At 32.3% G+C, this 13,122-nt stretch overlaps 4 protein-coding genes across 4 annotated transcripts; 2 read left to right on the forward strand and 2 right to left on the reverse strand.

Annotated features, from left to right (window-relative positions):
* The first annotated feature begins 1,494 nt into the window (after positions 1-1,494).
* LOC124936434 (TATA-box-binding protein-like) lies at positions 1,495-2,907 on the forward strand. Its single transcript, XM_047476932.1, has 7 exons — positions 1,495-1,574; positions 1,657-1,744; positions 1,820-1,891; positions 1,958-2,008; positions 2,085-2,129; positions 2,207-2,299; positions 2,377-2,907. The coding sequence occupies exons 1-7, from the start codon at positions 1,495-1,497 to the stop codon at positions 2,488-2,490; spliced, it is 543 nt and encodes a 180-aa protein (XP_047332888.1). The 3' UTR covers positions 2,491-2,907.
* Positions 2,908-3,205: 298 nt separating this feature from the next.
* Positions 3,206-4,969, reverse strand: LOC124934847 (clathrin coat assembly protein AP180-like). The gene has a single exon (XM_047475345.1). It carries the CDS (start codon positions 4,958-4,960, stop codon positions 3,206-3,208), a length of 1,755 nt encoding a protein of 584 aa, XP_047331301.1. The 5' UTR covers positions 4,961-4,969.
* Positions 4,970-6,872: 1,903 nt separating this feature from the next.
* On the forward strand, positions 6,873-9,718 carry LOC124934097 (phytepsin-like). The gene is made up of 12 exons (XM_047474569.1): positions 6,873-7,362; positions 7,444-7,510; positions 7,587-7,639; positions 7,724-7,818; positions 7,918-8,092; positions 8,192-8,231; positions 8,326-8,396; positions 8,497-8,610; positions 8,704-8,771; positions 8,864-9,017; positions 9,116-9,336; positions 9,408-9,718. The coding sequence occupies exons 1-12, from the start codon at positions 7,066-7,068 to the stop codon at positions 9,490-9,492; spliced, it is 1,440 nt and encodes a 479-aa protein (XP_047330525.1). The 5' UTR covers positions 6,873-7,065; the 3' UTR covers positions 9,493-9,718.
* Positions 9,719-9,870: 152 nt separating this feature from the next.
* Positions 9,871-11,792, reverse strand: LOC124934848 (S-type anion channel SLAH4-like). Its single transcript, XM_047475346.1, has 2 exons — positions 10,883-11,792; positions 9,871-10,185 (listed from the first exon to the last, which is right to left on the reverse strand). The coding sequence occupies exons 1-2, from the start codon at positions 11,726-11,728 to the stop codon at positions 9,871-9,873; spliced, it is 1,161 nt and encodes a 386-aa protein (XP_047331302.1). The 5' UTR covers positions 11,729-11,792.
* Between the last annotated feature and the right edge of the window lie 1,330 nt (positions 11,793-13,122).

Below are 13,122 nucleotides of genomic sequence, written 5' to 3' on the forward strand. Positions count from 1 at the left end.
GAGAGCAATCCAAGTAATTTGTCCTAAATTATATGTTTTTGATATGATTAAAATAATTTATATTTACAAATTAATTTTTTATTAATTATTTAAAAAATGAAATAATATAATTGGAGTTTCTTTTAGTATTAAATTAATTTTATATTTAATTATATATATAAATAATAAATACAATAAATACTTTTAAAGTAAATTCTAGAATTTCAATTAAATTTTTTATTTTTAATTTTATAAATTATTAATAATTTTAAAGTAAATTCTAGATTTTAACTATATTGTTTCGAGGCCAAAATGAACAATACAACAAAAATTGATATTCGAGTTCAAACACATTTAAAATCGATTCAAAGTTAAAATTTTTAATAAAATTTGTTTCGATTTAAAATAAATTTAAACTCAAGTTCAATTCGAAATATTCAAACCTTGATTTGAACATCTAGTTCAAAAATTGAAATATTCAAACCTTAGTTTGAACATATAGTTCAAAATAACTCTATTTCGCAATTATAATTATTTTAATTCACACCTTCATCTTTCGATAATAATAATAATAATAATAATAATAATAATAATAATAATAATAATAATAATAATAATAATAATAATAATAATAAGGTCACTTTGAGGAGAAAAAGGAAAAACTTAATTAATATATATGTGAATATTAAATTACTTTCCAATTATTACAAATTAAGTAATGAAAAGTGATAATTTAAGAGCTAGACTAAAATAAAGATGAGATCATGATTCATGAAAAACAACATAAATAATTATTCAAAATATTATATTTACAAAATAAATTGTGATATTTTTAAAATATATTCAATTAGCTTTAGAAGTGTAATATATAATATATATTATATAATATATATTATATAATATAATGGGTAATATATATAATATATATAATGTGTAATATAATAAAAAGAATATATAAATATTAAATAAACTTGTGAATAATCTAACAACATATTTTAATTTCGGCTGGAATTCAATAACCGTCTCTCTCCTCTAGTTTCGTTTTCATCCCAATATATTTGTAATTAATTATTTGAATGAAATTTATAATATATATTTTTAATTAAAAAAAATATGTTAAAAAGGAAAATATATATTATAAATTGCATGAGAAACGGAAAACCATGTAGAGAACCTTCTACCGGCTACGGTATACCCTAACCGGTTATCTCCTATAAATACCAGCTCTTACCGTTTATATACCATGCCTTTTTTCTTTCTCTCTCTAAACCGGCTTTATAAGAACAACATCGGATCATCATCTCCCTTTATAAAAGAATATCGTTTCAAAACTTTGCCCGCTTTTCTTTTCTGATCGATCTTGTTAATATATATATATGTATGATCATTGAAATCTTTTAAATTTCATTAAGATAACACTGTTTAATCCATTAAACTTAATATCTTTTCCATCTCTGATCTTTGATCATCGATCTGGATCATCTGAAACGAATCGAGGAGAAGTTATAAAAGGGCATGGCGGATCAGGTTCTTGATGGAACCCAACAGCCTGTGGATCTGTCAAGGCATCCGTCTGGCATTGTTCCAACTCTTCAGTGAGTTTTTCTTTCATTCAAACAATGTCTAGTGATGATGATAATGATGATGATGATCACTTGCTTTCTGTGATTTCAATAGGAATATTGTGTCAACAGTGAATCTTGATTGCAAGCTTGATCTCAAGGCAATTGCTTTGCATGCTAGAAATGCAGAATACAATCCTAAGGTTGGACAGACAACTGTTTGTTGCTTTATTAGACATTAATAATACATATGTGGTTGATAATTGTGTTTGGAACAGCGTTTTGCTGCTGTTATAATGAGGATAAGGGAACCAAAAACAACTGCGTTAATATTCGCTTCTGGCAAGATGGTGAGTGAGTTCGTCTTCTGTCTTGTAGCATTCTTCAAGTTCCTATAGTTTTGGCTGCCTTTACAGGTTTGCACTGGAGCAAAAAGTGAGCAACAGTCGAAACTGGCAGCCAGAAAGGTATATAACTGAACTTATTAAGAAGAAAACAGAGAAGGATTTGATTTTATGAACATTTGTTCTCTGTTTTTCTCAGTATGCAAGGATCATTCAGAAACTCGGGTTTCCTGCAAGGTTCAAGGTAAGTGGTAGTAGTAGTAGTAGTCATGTTGTAACTGAGGAGGAAGAAATTGATAATAATACTATTGTGATTGACAGGATTTCAAGATTCAGAATATTGTGGGATCTTGTGATGTGAAGTTCCCCATCAGACTTGAAGGTCTTGCATACTCTCATGGTGCTTTCTCAAGTGTGAGTTAATCAATATATAATCATCCCCATCAAGCTGAATATAACAAGTATGTAACCTCTTTGTCATGTTCTTGTAGTATGAGCCAGAACTATTTCCTGGATTGATATATAGAATGAAGCAACCGAAGATTGTGCTTCTTATTTTTGTATCGGGAAAAATTGTCCTCACTGGAGCCAAGGTGATAAGATAAGATAACATAAGATTGTTGTCCTCACTTGTTTTTTCCTTTTTGAATCACTAGCATTGATTGGGCGAGTGTTTGTGTTATTTGAACGCAACTGATCAGGTCAGAGAAGAAACATATGCAGCGTTTGAGAACATATACCCTGTTCTTACTGAGTACAGAAAGACCCAACAATAATACACAATACAATATTGGAGCAATATGCAGAAACTTCATGGAATGGACAGATGCAGTTGGTAGTATACGAAATGGAGTGTTTTTCTTAGAGGAAAACATCCTTCATTGATCAATCTTTCCAAAACTTGAGTTTTGAGGAATTTTTAGGATTTGATAGATATAATGATTCTGCATTTGATATTCTCAAAACTCGGGGTGTTTCATTGAGTTAACTTCCATTCTTTTTAGGAACGATTTGTGGGTTAGTGGGGGAATGTTTTTTAAGAATTAAGAAAGGCTACAACGATCATTAGTGCATATATACTTGGATTGAGTTGAGTTATTACTTTACATGTAGTCAGTCCTATTTACGACTTCAAACAACATAATCTGAAGTTGCAATTCTGTCTGTATTTACTCCAAAACCTAATCCTTCTCCAAATGTAATGGATGATAACATGTTATGTACAATATGAAGAACATGTAAGAATACCTATATGATTCAAACAGCTGCATCTAAACTACACTGTCCAATGTTCTTCCTTTGACATGAATTTGTAAATTATTAAGGAACTTGTCTCTCAATAATTTTGTTTTGCTGCTGCAACCACATTTGTTGTTGCTGCTCCAAGTTCTGAGGAATCAACATCGTACCAAAACTCTGATCATCTTCCTCAGATACGACCCTAGCAAAAGGATCAAATTCACCGATTGAATCAACAGTGTCTGCTTGAAAGGTAGGTGTTACTTGAAATGTTGGGATTGTGTTAAATATATGTTCATCATTTTCTGGTGTATCTTGCAGAAATGGATTATAATGCTGCTGAAATGGTTTATCCGGAGTTTGTGCTGAAGATGGAGTTACTGTTTGTGTTAGCATTAGCTCCCATCCTTCATGGCTCTGGCCAAGCAGATCTTCAAAGCCATTGTTGGAGATTTTGTTATTATCTGTGTCTTGATCAAACAGTACCAGCTCCCAACTTATGGGTGGAATTGGTTCTATTTGTTCACATGTGTTGTCTTGCACATCTTTATTCGGCCAGTCGTCTAATAGGTTCATGATCGAGTTTGAGTTCGAGCTTGGCAATGATTTAGTGGAGCAGGTGTCGTCACCATTCTTAGTACTAGTTTGTAGCATTTGCTTCTCGAAATCGCGATCGTGGTTAATGGAATATGTCTCGAGATCGATTGAGATGGAGGGCTGATCTTTCCCGGAGGACAACTCTGTCGCGCTAAGTAGATCCTCCAACGAGGGTCGGTGTGTGGGTTCCTGATCATTGATTGTAGGGAACGAAAACATTGATTTCTTTGGGGTAGAAATATAATCTTTAGTGATTGAGAAAGAAGACCGGTCCTTGAGAAATTCCTGCAAGGATTGCAATAACTCCTCAGAAATCCTCTGTATGGTAGGATATTCTGAGGCTCTCCCGACGCCAATGCTCTTACATAGATCATAGAACGCGGCGAGTTCTTCGAACTGCTTGGTGGCCTTCATGCATGTTTGGAAGACGTTCACGCATGAATTGTATGGGAGCTCGAAGAATCCTTCGAGCAGGAGCGCCAGCCCGTCGGATATATCCTTGTAGAGATGAAAACTCTCGTGAACGATGGCGTAAAGAGAGATTTTCACGAGATTGTTCGTTTTAGCTGCTCCTGTCGGCCGAGTTGCAACGGCTCGGTCGAGAAGTTCTTGCCAGCATGAGATCTTATCGAGTAACATACCTGGTTTCATCTCCCGGAGAGTCTCGTTTATCAATTTCCCACTCATGCTACGATGATGACGGGAGTGGTGGACGTCGGCATCTGCTCCACGGGGGTTGGTGATCATGCGGCGTTGGAGTTTTCCTGTTAAGATACAATCTAGACGTTCGTCTAGGTACAATGAGAAGGTTCGGACGAATGCTGAGTAATCCCATGGGCTTGAAGAGCTGGAATCGTCGCGAAAGCTGGAGAGGTTTAGGATCTTGGCTCCACGTTTCATTGCATGGAGGACTTCTCTTGGGAAATATGGATCGCCGTCTTGGAAAATGCGGAGGACTAGGACTAATGATTTGATGGCTACAGCCCATGTTCGAGTCCTGCCGATGCGTTTACCAATGGCGCGGGCGCAGGCGGCGGCGTTGGATTTGTTGGAGGAGACGAGGGAGAGGATTTCTTGGACGTGACGAGGGTCGATGTGATCTTCATCGTCGTGGGTGGTGGCTCGGAGAACGGCGACTTCGAGATTGGAGATTGTGGCGTCGACGGAGGAGACTCTGGCTAAACCGATGCTTGTTTGGTCTTTAACGGCTCCTATTGCTTTCTTGAGTTTACTCGGCATTTGGAGATGGAGGAATGAAGGAAGGGGGATATTGTAGTTTGTCAATGGTTTGTTGTTTTTAGTTATTCATTATTTTGTGTCAAATGATTGTTAGATTGAGTTTTGTTTCTGTTTCCTATATGGATGGAGGACAATGAAAAGACCAAAAGAGGATTTGAAACTAATATTAGTAATTCAATTTGTATTATACATTCAAAAATCAATATAATTTATTTTTATAATTATAAATATTTTTAAGTATAGTTTGTTTATTATATTAATGTTATATTTAATTATATATATAAATAGTAATATTTTTATTTTAAGATAAATAATAATAATAATAATAATTCTTTTACGACATTACATATGATTAACGGTTTTAAGGAAAAAAGTTATTTTGATTGGGTCACAATTCATGTCGAGTAAGCGGGTTGAACAACAGAACAAATTGAAAATCTTTAATATGAACTAAACCTATTTTATTTGTAAGTGAACAAAACTCGATCCGATTGATTTGACTAAACTCAAACATAACCCAACCCAATTTTATTCGATGTAATATTAATATTACATATCTCTATTTCAGATTAAATTGAAATCCACACACAAAAAAAAATTAATCACAAATTCGCTTATAGAAAATACTACCACAAAAAAATATGAACGAGTATGAAATGATAAATATAAAATTTATAAAATAAAATTATAAAGGGGTTGACGAGTTTATTTTGAATAATTTAATGTTGATCAAATTTTTACGATTTCAACTCGAACCTAATAATACATGTCTCTAATCTGATTTTTGCGTGTTCGGTTCGAATATATTTTCGTGTCGGGTCAAAAATTATTGTCTCTAATCTTCATTGTTAGAGTCACAACCTTGTTAAAAAAATCAATAAAATTTTGCATACAATTGTTTTTGGATTATAATTTGAATAATATGCTAATTTAGCGAATTAATTATTTTATTTTATCTCTTTATACTATTTTAATTAGTTTTAACTCAAACAACTATGAATATTAATTCCAGTGTGATTTATTTTACTTAATTTAATTTGGTATATGAGTAATTAGTTTATGAATATGATTCAGATAAGTTTCACAAATTTTGCTTTATCTAGTTACTAGATTATTTTTTAAATCATGATTTAGATTATTCTATAAATTCTTGTATTTTTTTTACAGACATAGGATTGAACCAGGTTGAATGTTATAAAATGTTACAACAAAATTCTTAGCAAAAACAATTCTATGAATGAAGGCAAATAATCAAACATATGGTACATTATTAATCGGCAGAAATAACCCATGAGAGAGAAATTAAGGAAAGTAGCCATGCTACAAAAAAATATAATATGTTAGATATCTTTAAAACACTATTTATTTGAGAATGACCCATGTCTATCATTATATGGAGTCTTACCATATACTTCAACATTAAAATTAATATAGAAATCCCCCATGGAATTATTAGTTTATTGAAAACATCAAAATTATTTTTATATAAATTATGTTAATTTAAGTAATAAAAGTTGTACTTAAAAGATTAAAATGTCATGTTCGATTCTTACGGAAAGATAATGTTAGATATTATTAACTTGTGTTGAAAAGTTTGGTTCGGGACTAATATTACATCGTTATCTCCATTATTTTTTAGAGGACAATGAAAAATGAACTACTTAACATTTAACAATAAAACCTTATTCATTTGACCGAGATTCGTACTAAGATGTTCATAAAATCGGTTGGGACCTATTCATGGGCTCGGGTGATTTGTCATTGTTTTTTTCTTATTTTTTCTCACTTTCTTCCTAATGCACTAACTTAAAAAAATGTATCATACCATATCTTAATTTTTTGAGGGAAGGGTTGAAGATAAGTAATGGTTATGAATAGTACAATCCTTGTCATTTACTGAAAAAAATCATGGATTTGGATTCTAGTGACAATCCTATGTTTTTCCATGAAATTTCCTAAAATCAGCATCGATTCATCAACCTTCCAAACCCTCCATTTATTTTTTAAAGATTAAAGGTCTTGTATAAGAACACCATTCCCATTTTTCATTTTACATCCCCAACTTCATTAACATATATAGAGAGTTTTCTTTACTCTCTCAAAATATGGTTCATCATTATGTGAAGCTCAAACATTGTGGGGTTTTGTTTGCAATACTTGTATGCTTTCAAATCTTACCATCTTCCTTTGGGGATGAAGAAGGTTTGATTAGGATTGGATTAAAGAAGAAGAAACTTGACCCATTTGAGATCAATAGAGAGAAAATTCTCTTTTCTTCTTTGAGAAATCCAATGGAGTTTATAAATGCTCAACATTTTGGAGTTATAAGTGTTGGAACTCCATTTCGTGACTTAAATGTCATTTTTGATACTTCAAGTTCCAATCTTTTATTCCCTTCCATTGTTAGTATTCATTTCCTTTAATCCTTCTTTTTAAATTTTGGTTTTATGTTCATAATGAATGATGATTATGATACAATGCAGGCTTCTTTCTATTCCAATCCAAATCCCAAGTACAGAGCCAGATACTCTGCTACTTATAGCAAGAATGGTATGAATTCTTCACTAAATAGTCAATGCTCGGTTGGTTATTCGGTTAATTTATCGTGAAAATTCTCCGATCACAGGCTTTTTCAGCACGGATCGTGTTAGATTTGGGGACCTTGTTGTTAGAAATCAGGTAATAATATTTTTTTTTAATTATTTATGTTTTGTGTTTCTATCATAATTATTATTGTTCAATATACCTTTGTGATTCGATTAGGATTTTGTCGAGGCAAGTGTAGATTCAAGATTTGATGGCATTGTAGGACTTGGATTTCAAGATGTCTTTAACAAAAATTCTTCTGTTCCTATATGGTAAAATTTTGTTACAAGTTTATAATGAATGTACTTTTAGTTTTGTACTCTTTATATTCATCATGTTTTGGCTATAACAAATGTATAAAATATATATAGGCAAAATATGGTCAATCAAGGTGTTGTCAATGAGCCAATTTTTTCGATTTGGTTAAACCGTAATGCTGGAGAGAACACTGGAAATGGTGCAATCGTGTTTGGTGGTATGGATAGTCGTCATTACATAGGTGATCACACTTATGTTCCAGTCGAGAATAGACACCATAATTGGCAGGTTCGATTCTGGAAAATTATTTGCGATGTGTTATTATGCATAGATTAAAACCGCGACTTGTAATTGAAATTATTTATTTTCCAACTAATATATTTGCAGTTCGCAATGGAGGATGTCCTACTAAATGGAAAATCAATGGGTAAAATTACAACCATTATCCCCACTATAGTTAGAATTTTTTATTTTTTTTCAATTTTCCGATTCTAATTAGATTTGTTCTTAAAAAAATCTAGGCTTCTGTTCGAATACAAATGGTTGCTCAGTAATTCTTGAATCCGGGACCTCTTTGTTGGCAGGACCAACGGTATGATCAATACAACATTTTAAGATTAATTTTAATATTTTTGCCTGAACATTCAAGAAAAACACGAAAAATAACATCGTTCATTTTTGGTGTTTAAAAGGATGCAATTGCACAAATTAACCGCGAGATTGGAGCTTTAGGGTTCATAAGCCTAGTTTGCAAGTCAGTTGTGACACAATATGGAAAAACCATTCTCGATATGCTTCAACAACAGGCATGTAAAACTAAAAATATAAATGATATGAATCTGTATTCAAACCAAAAAACAATTTGGTTATTTTTATTTTTATTACTTATTTTATTGCAGGCTGATCCTCAAAAGGTCTGCCCACAAATTGGTTTATGTACCGGCCTTTCAATAGATCTTGAAAGCAGGTAAAATAAACATAAAAAGTTACCCAATTAAATTATTTCATAATACAATGTAATCAAAAGTTTTTTTATTTTTATTTCTTTTTGGTGCGAAGAATCGTCGGAATAAAGAGCGTGGTGGATGAGGAAACCGACGTGGAAGGAGGGCCGAACCTAATGTGCACCGCTTGTCAAATGATCGTCGTGTTTATTCAGAACCATATGAGACAAAACGAGACAGAGGATCAAATACTAACATTTGTTAACCAAGTGAGAAATCAAACAAATTAAGAAACATTGATTTTAATTTTTACTTTTTTTTTTTTTTTTGAGTTTTTACAGTTTTTGGTTAATAAAAATGACTGCAGATATGTGATAGGCTGCCTAATAGTAATTCCATGGAAGAATCATCATCATCTGGTCTTGTTGATTGTGATTCAGTCTCTACAATGCCTAATGTTACATTTACCATTGGTGGTAAACAATTTCATCTTTTACCTCATGAATACATTATGGAAATTGGGGTAGGACCTACAAGAAAATGTATAAGCAGATTTACCCCTTTGGATGCTTCTGCTGACTCATCATGGTAAATTTCAGATTTTTTTATTTATTACTTTTTTTGATAATTGAATTGAATGATTAATATTATTGATGTAGGATTTTGGGGGATGTATTCATGGAGAAATATCACACAGTGTTTGATCATGGAAATATGAGAATTGGATTTGCTGAGGCAACTTGAAAAGATTATTAATTAATGTTCTATTGGAAATATATACACTGTTTTCTTATTATTTTTCTTAATTTCTTCAAGTCTTTCCTTCTTTAGTAATATTTAGCATCTTTATAAGCATAGATGCATGCAGTAAAGGTTTGCCAACAATGCTTTTGTGTTCACATTTTGAATAAATTATTCTTGTGAAATCCTTTTTTTACCATTAATAGTAACTTTATGCATTTTACTTCCACATGTTTCTTGGCATTACAAATTTACAATAAGAAATGAATAGATTATGAAGATTATGGTATTAAGTCAGTGAGCATAAAAAATGATGATTACAACTCAAATGACCTAAATACCCCTCTAATTACGCGAAAAAGAAGTATTTTGACAAATTTACTATTTGGGTATGGTGTGATCGACTTCATTAGAAGAGTCTTGAGAAAATGAAATATCAAGATGTTCGACCTGACTTATAGACACGGATGACAAGAAGAACGTGTTAGTATTTAAGATAGTGAATAGAAAGATAAGAACCGATGCCAAGACAGATATTAGAGATAGAACCATCATCAATAAATGAGCGGTCGTGCTCCTCACCTCTTGTGAGTATTCAAATGCCGCGATTGCTATCATTGTTAAAGGGAACGGATAAGCCCACCATGTCATGTTGAATTTCTTCGTAGAATTTATGAATATAGATGGCTTTGAAACCTGTTTCAAATGGTAATAATTTAATTCATTGTTGAAATTATATTATCTTATAAATAATAAATATAATATGTTTTATTCTTATATTATAAAGATAAATATAAAATAACCACTCATCACAAAATAATAATAATACATTTGATCAGCAACACAAAATAATTTCCCTTACTCTACATTTTGTTTTTCTTTCAAAAAATAGTTATTTGAATTTAATTAAAATACATAAAAATGAAATATATTTTGAAGATATTGTAGTAGAGCTAAGTATTAGCCACGTTTTTAATTAGTTATAAAAAAAATTAGCAATTTTTAGTGATAATTTTTTTTTTTGTATTTTTGTACATTATTAAAATTCATTTGTAATAATCTACAATAAGAAGAGTAGACCAACTTGAGTACATCTTCAAATATCAAATTACAAATAAGAAAAGTCAAAATTTTCACAAACTATATATATATATATATTTTAAGAAAATTAACTTTGAATAGAAATTGTATTTTAATAAATTCAATTAAACCAAAATTTTCTCAAAAGTACATCTTCCGTCGTTAATTGTTTTTCTACATGGTTCTATAGCGACGTTTCCTTATATTTTCATTACCGTCGTTAAAGCCTCTTTTGATTACTAAAAGGTTGATAACATATAAGATTCTTTTATTGAAAAAGATAAAATATTCAATAAAAACATTATATACTTACCAAGATAAGGAATAGGAATAACGAGAGATAAAACAACATCTTTGACGAGTTATCATATGTCCCCGAAATCGAGTCCCATGCAAGGCTACCCATACTCGGTGCTGCGATGAACAAGAAGAAAACTGGTTTAAACATCGTAGGAACTGATTTCTCGCCAGACAATCTCTGGTACAACGTCACGAAAAGTACTAGATAATGAATTATCCCCAAAGAAAACATGAAAATAGCGCTTTCTCTCCAATCCATCCTCCCCGCTGCCCAAGCTCCTGCCAAGTTTCCAATAACCGACATTTGGCACGTCGGGTTAGCCACGTTCGATAAGTACCTCTTCCCTTTAATAAACCATTGCCCGTATATCTTCACATCGAGGGCTAAAATGGGTACGATAAAAACCCACCATAGCGCCAAATAACAATTGGTGATCTTTGGGAATATAGTTAAGAACGGGGAGGATTGGAGAAGGAGTAACCACGATATCCAAGGAGCGAAAAGGTAATTGACACCGACGTGGTGCATGAACTCGTGTTTCACCGTTTGGAACTTAAACATGCATTTTAGGACGTAAATGAATGAAAGTGAGGTTAGGGTTAGTAAGGAGATTGACCAAATGAAGATGGAGGCGGCGGAGGGAAGCATTTTGATCAAGGCTCTTCGAAGAAAATGGTTGTTGTCGGTATTTGTGATGGGATCACCTAGTGTTTTCCATAAGAGGGCTTGGCTGCATAAGGAGAGGCTTATTTTGAAATAACCGGCGTGGAATTTGGTAAGGATAGTTGAGATAAGATTGTTGGTTTGCATGAAGACTTCTCCTTCGATGATCTTCGACGAAGAATCGATATGAGGCATGTTAAGTAATCTTGCGGCCGAGGATATTAAGTTTGGCTATGAACAATGAAGATAAGGAACTTTTGCATGCAATATAAATAGGTAAAGGAAGGTTTGGGGAGCTTGTGAGCATGTGTTAATTTGTGTGATAGAGATTGGACTTTGAGTTTGAAATAGAGGCGGCTGGTCAACACATGAGTTGTTTAAAGTTCTTTACAGCTCAATGGCTTCCTGGCCCTTCTCCAATGGGTCCCAATATTTCTCCCATAATAATTTCTTAGCTATTTACCCACCGACTTCTGTGGAAATTTTAGTTGCAAGGAAAATAGTAAAAGAACCGAACCGATAAAATTACCATGTCATAATGGTGGGCGGAACCACTCATGGGCCAGTGTGGGCTACAGTCTCACCTAAATTAAAATAATGCTTAATTATGATGGGCTCCAGCCCCAACAAAATAAAAAAAATAAAAATAGGGCAAAGTGAATAAACAAATATCTCTCTTCCTTTTTAAACATTTATCTATTTGATCGAATGATCAAACTTCTTTCATCCATTAAATCTTCGGATCACACTATCACACATTGAGATACCTTAGATGGAAGCTCGTTACAAATCTAGTAGAAGTCGTTCTTGTCAACAAAAAGATTCGATTACAGTTAAGCACCACTATCAATTTGATGTATTTGTTGCTGCAATAAAATTTCAAATTAAAGAGCTCAATAGTAGATTCAAGGACGAGACAGTCGAACTTCTTAAGCTCAGTGGTGCTTTGGAACCTAAAGACAACTTTAAACTTCTTAATGTTGATCACATCTATCAACTTGCTGAGAAATTCTATCATCTAGATTTTGATACACAAGATTTGCACCACTTGAGAACACAATTGGCTCACTATGAGTTTGACATGCCCGTCAATGAAAGATTTCAGAATTTATCAACTATTTCAGAATTATGTCGAAGATTAGTTGAGACAAATAAGTCAAAACCTACAACTTGATTGATAGGTAATTTTATCATTTGTTATAATTTATAAAATATAACTATATTGTTTACTTATACGAATATATTTATTTAATTGGCAGGTTGATTCGTCTTGTTTTAACTCTTCACGTTTCTACAACAACAACGGAACGAGCATTTTCAGCTATGAAGCTCGTGAAAACAACTCTTCGTAACAAGATGGAAGAAGAGTTTTTAGCAGATTGTATGATCGTCTATATTGAACGAGAGCTGTCTAAAAACATTGATAATGATACATTAATTAAAGAATTTTATTCTAAGAAGAATAGAAGGGCGCAACTTCAATAATGTGTATGCTAAATGTTTTGAATGTACTGTTTTGTTTCATAATTTCATAAAGTAAATGTTCATACATCTTTTATTTTATATGTTTAAATTAATAATTTATTGTA

This window comes from Impatiens glandulifera, chromosome 4 (assembly GCF_907164915.1).
Source record: "Impatiens glandulifera chromosome 4, dImpGla2.1, whole genome shotgun sequence".
Taxonomy (NCBI): domain Eukaryota; kingdom Viridiplantae; phylum Streptophyta; class Magnoliopsida; order Ericales; family Balsaminaceae; genus Impatiens; species Impatiens glandulifera.

Excerpts from the sequence above, each read along its gene's own strand:
- LOC124936434 (XM_047476932.1), top strand. The coding sequence starts at position 1,495 with ATGGCGGATCAGGTTCTTGATGGAACCCAACAGCCTGTGGATCTGTCA. Across the intron at positions 1,575-1,656 it reads GGCATTGTTCCAACTCTTCA|GAATATTGTGTCAACAGTGA; the intron begins GTGAGTTTTTCT and ends TGATTTCAATAG. Across the intron at positions 2,009-2,084 it reads CGAAACTGGCAGCCAGAAAG|TATGCAAGGATCATTCAGAA; the intron begins GTATATAACTGA and ends TGTTTTTCTCAG.
- LOC124934847 (XM_047475345.1), bottom strand. The coding sequence starts at position 4,960 with ATGCCGAGTAAACTCAAGAAAGCAATAGGAGCCGTTAAAGACCAAACA.
- LOC124934097 (XM_047474569.1), top strand. The coding sequence starts at position 7,066 with ATGGTTCATCATTATGTGAAGCTCAAACATTGTGGGGTTTTGTTTGCA. Across the intron at positions 7,511-7,586 it reads TGCTACTTATAGCAAGAATG|GCTTTTTCAGCACGGATCGT; the intron begins GTATGAATTCTT and ends CTCCGATCACAG. Across the intron at positions 9,337-9,407 it reads GCTTCTGCTGACTCATCATG|GATTTTGGGGGATGTATTCA; the intron begins GTAAATTTCAGA and ends TTATTGATGTAG.
- LOC124934848 (XM_047475346.1), bottom strand. The coding sequence starts at position 11,728 with ATGCCTCATATCGATTCTTCGTCGAAGATCATCGAAGGAGAAGTCTTC. Across the intron at positions 10,186-10,882 it reads TATTCCTATTCCTTATCTTG|GTTTCAAAGCCATCTATATT; the intron begins GTAAGTATATAA and ends CATTTGAAACAG.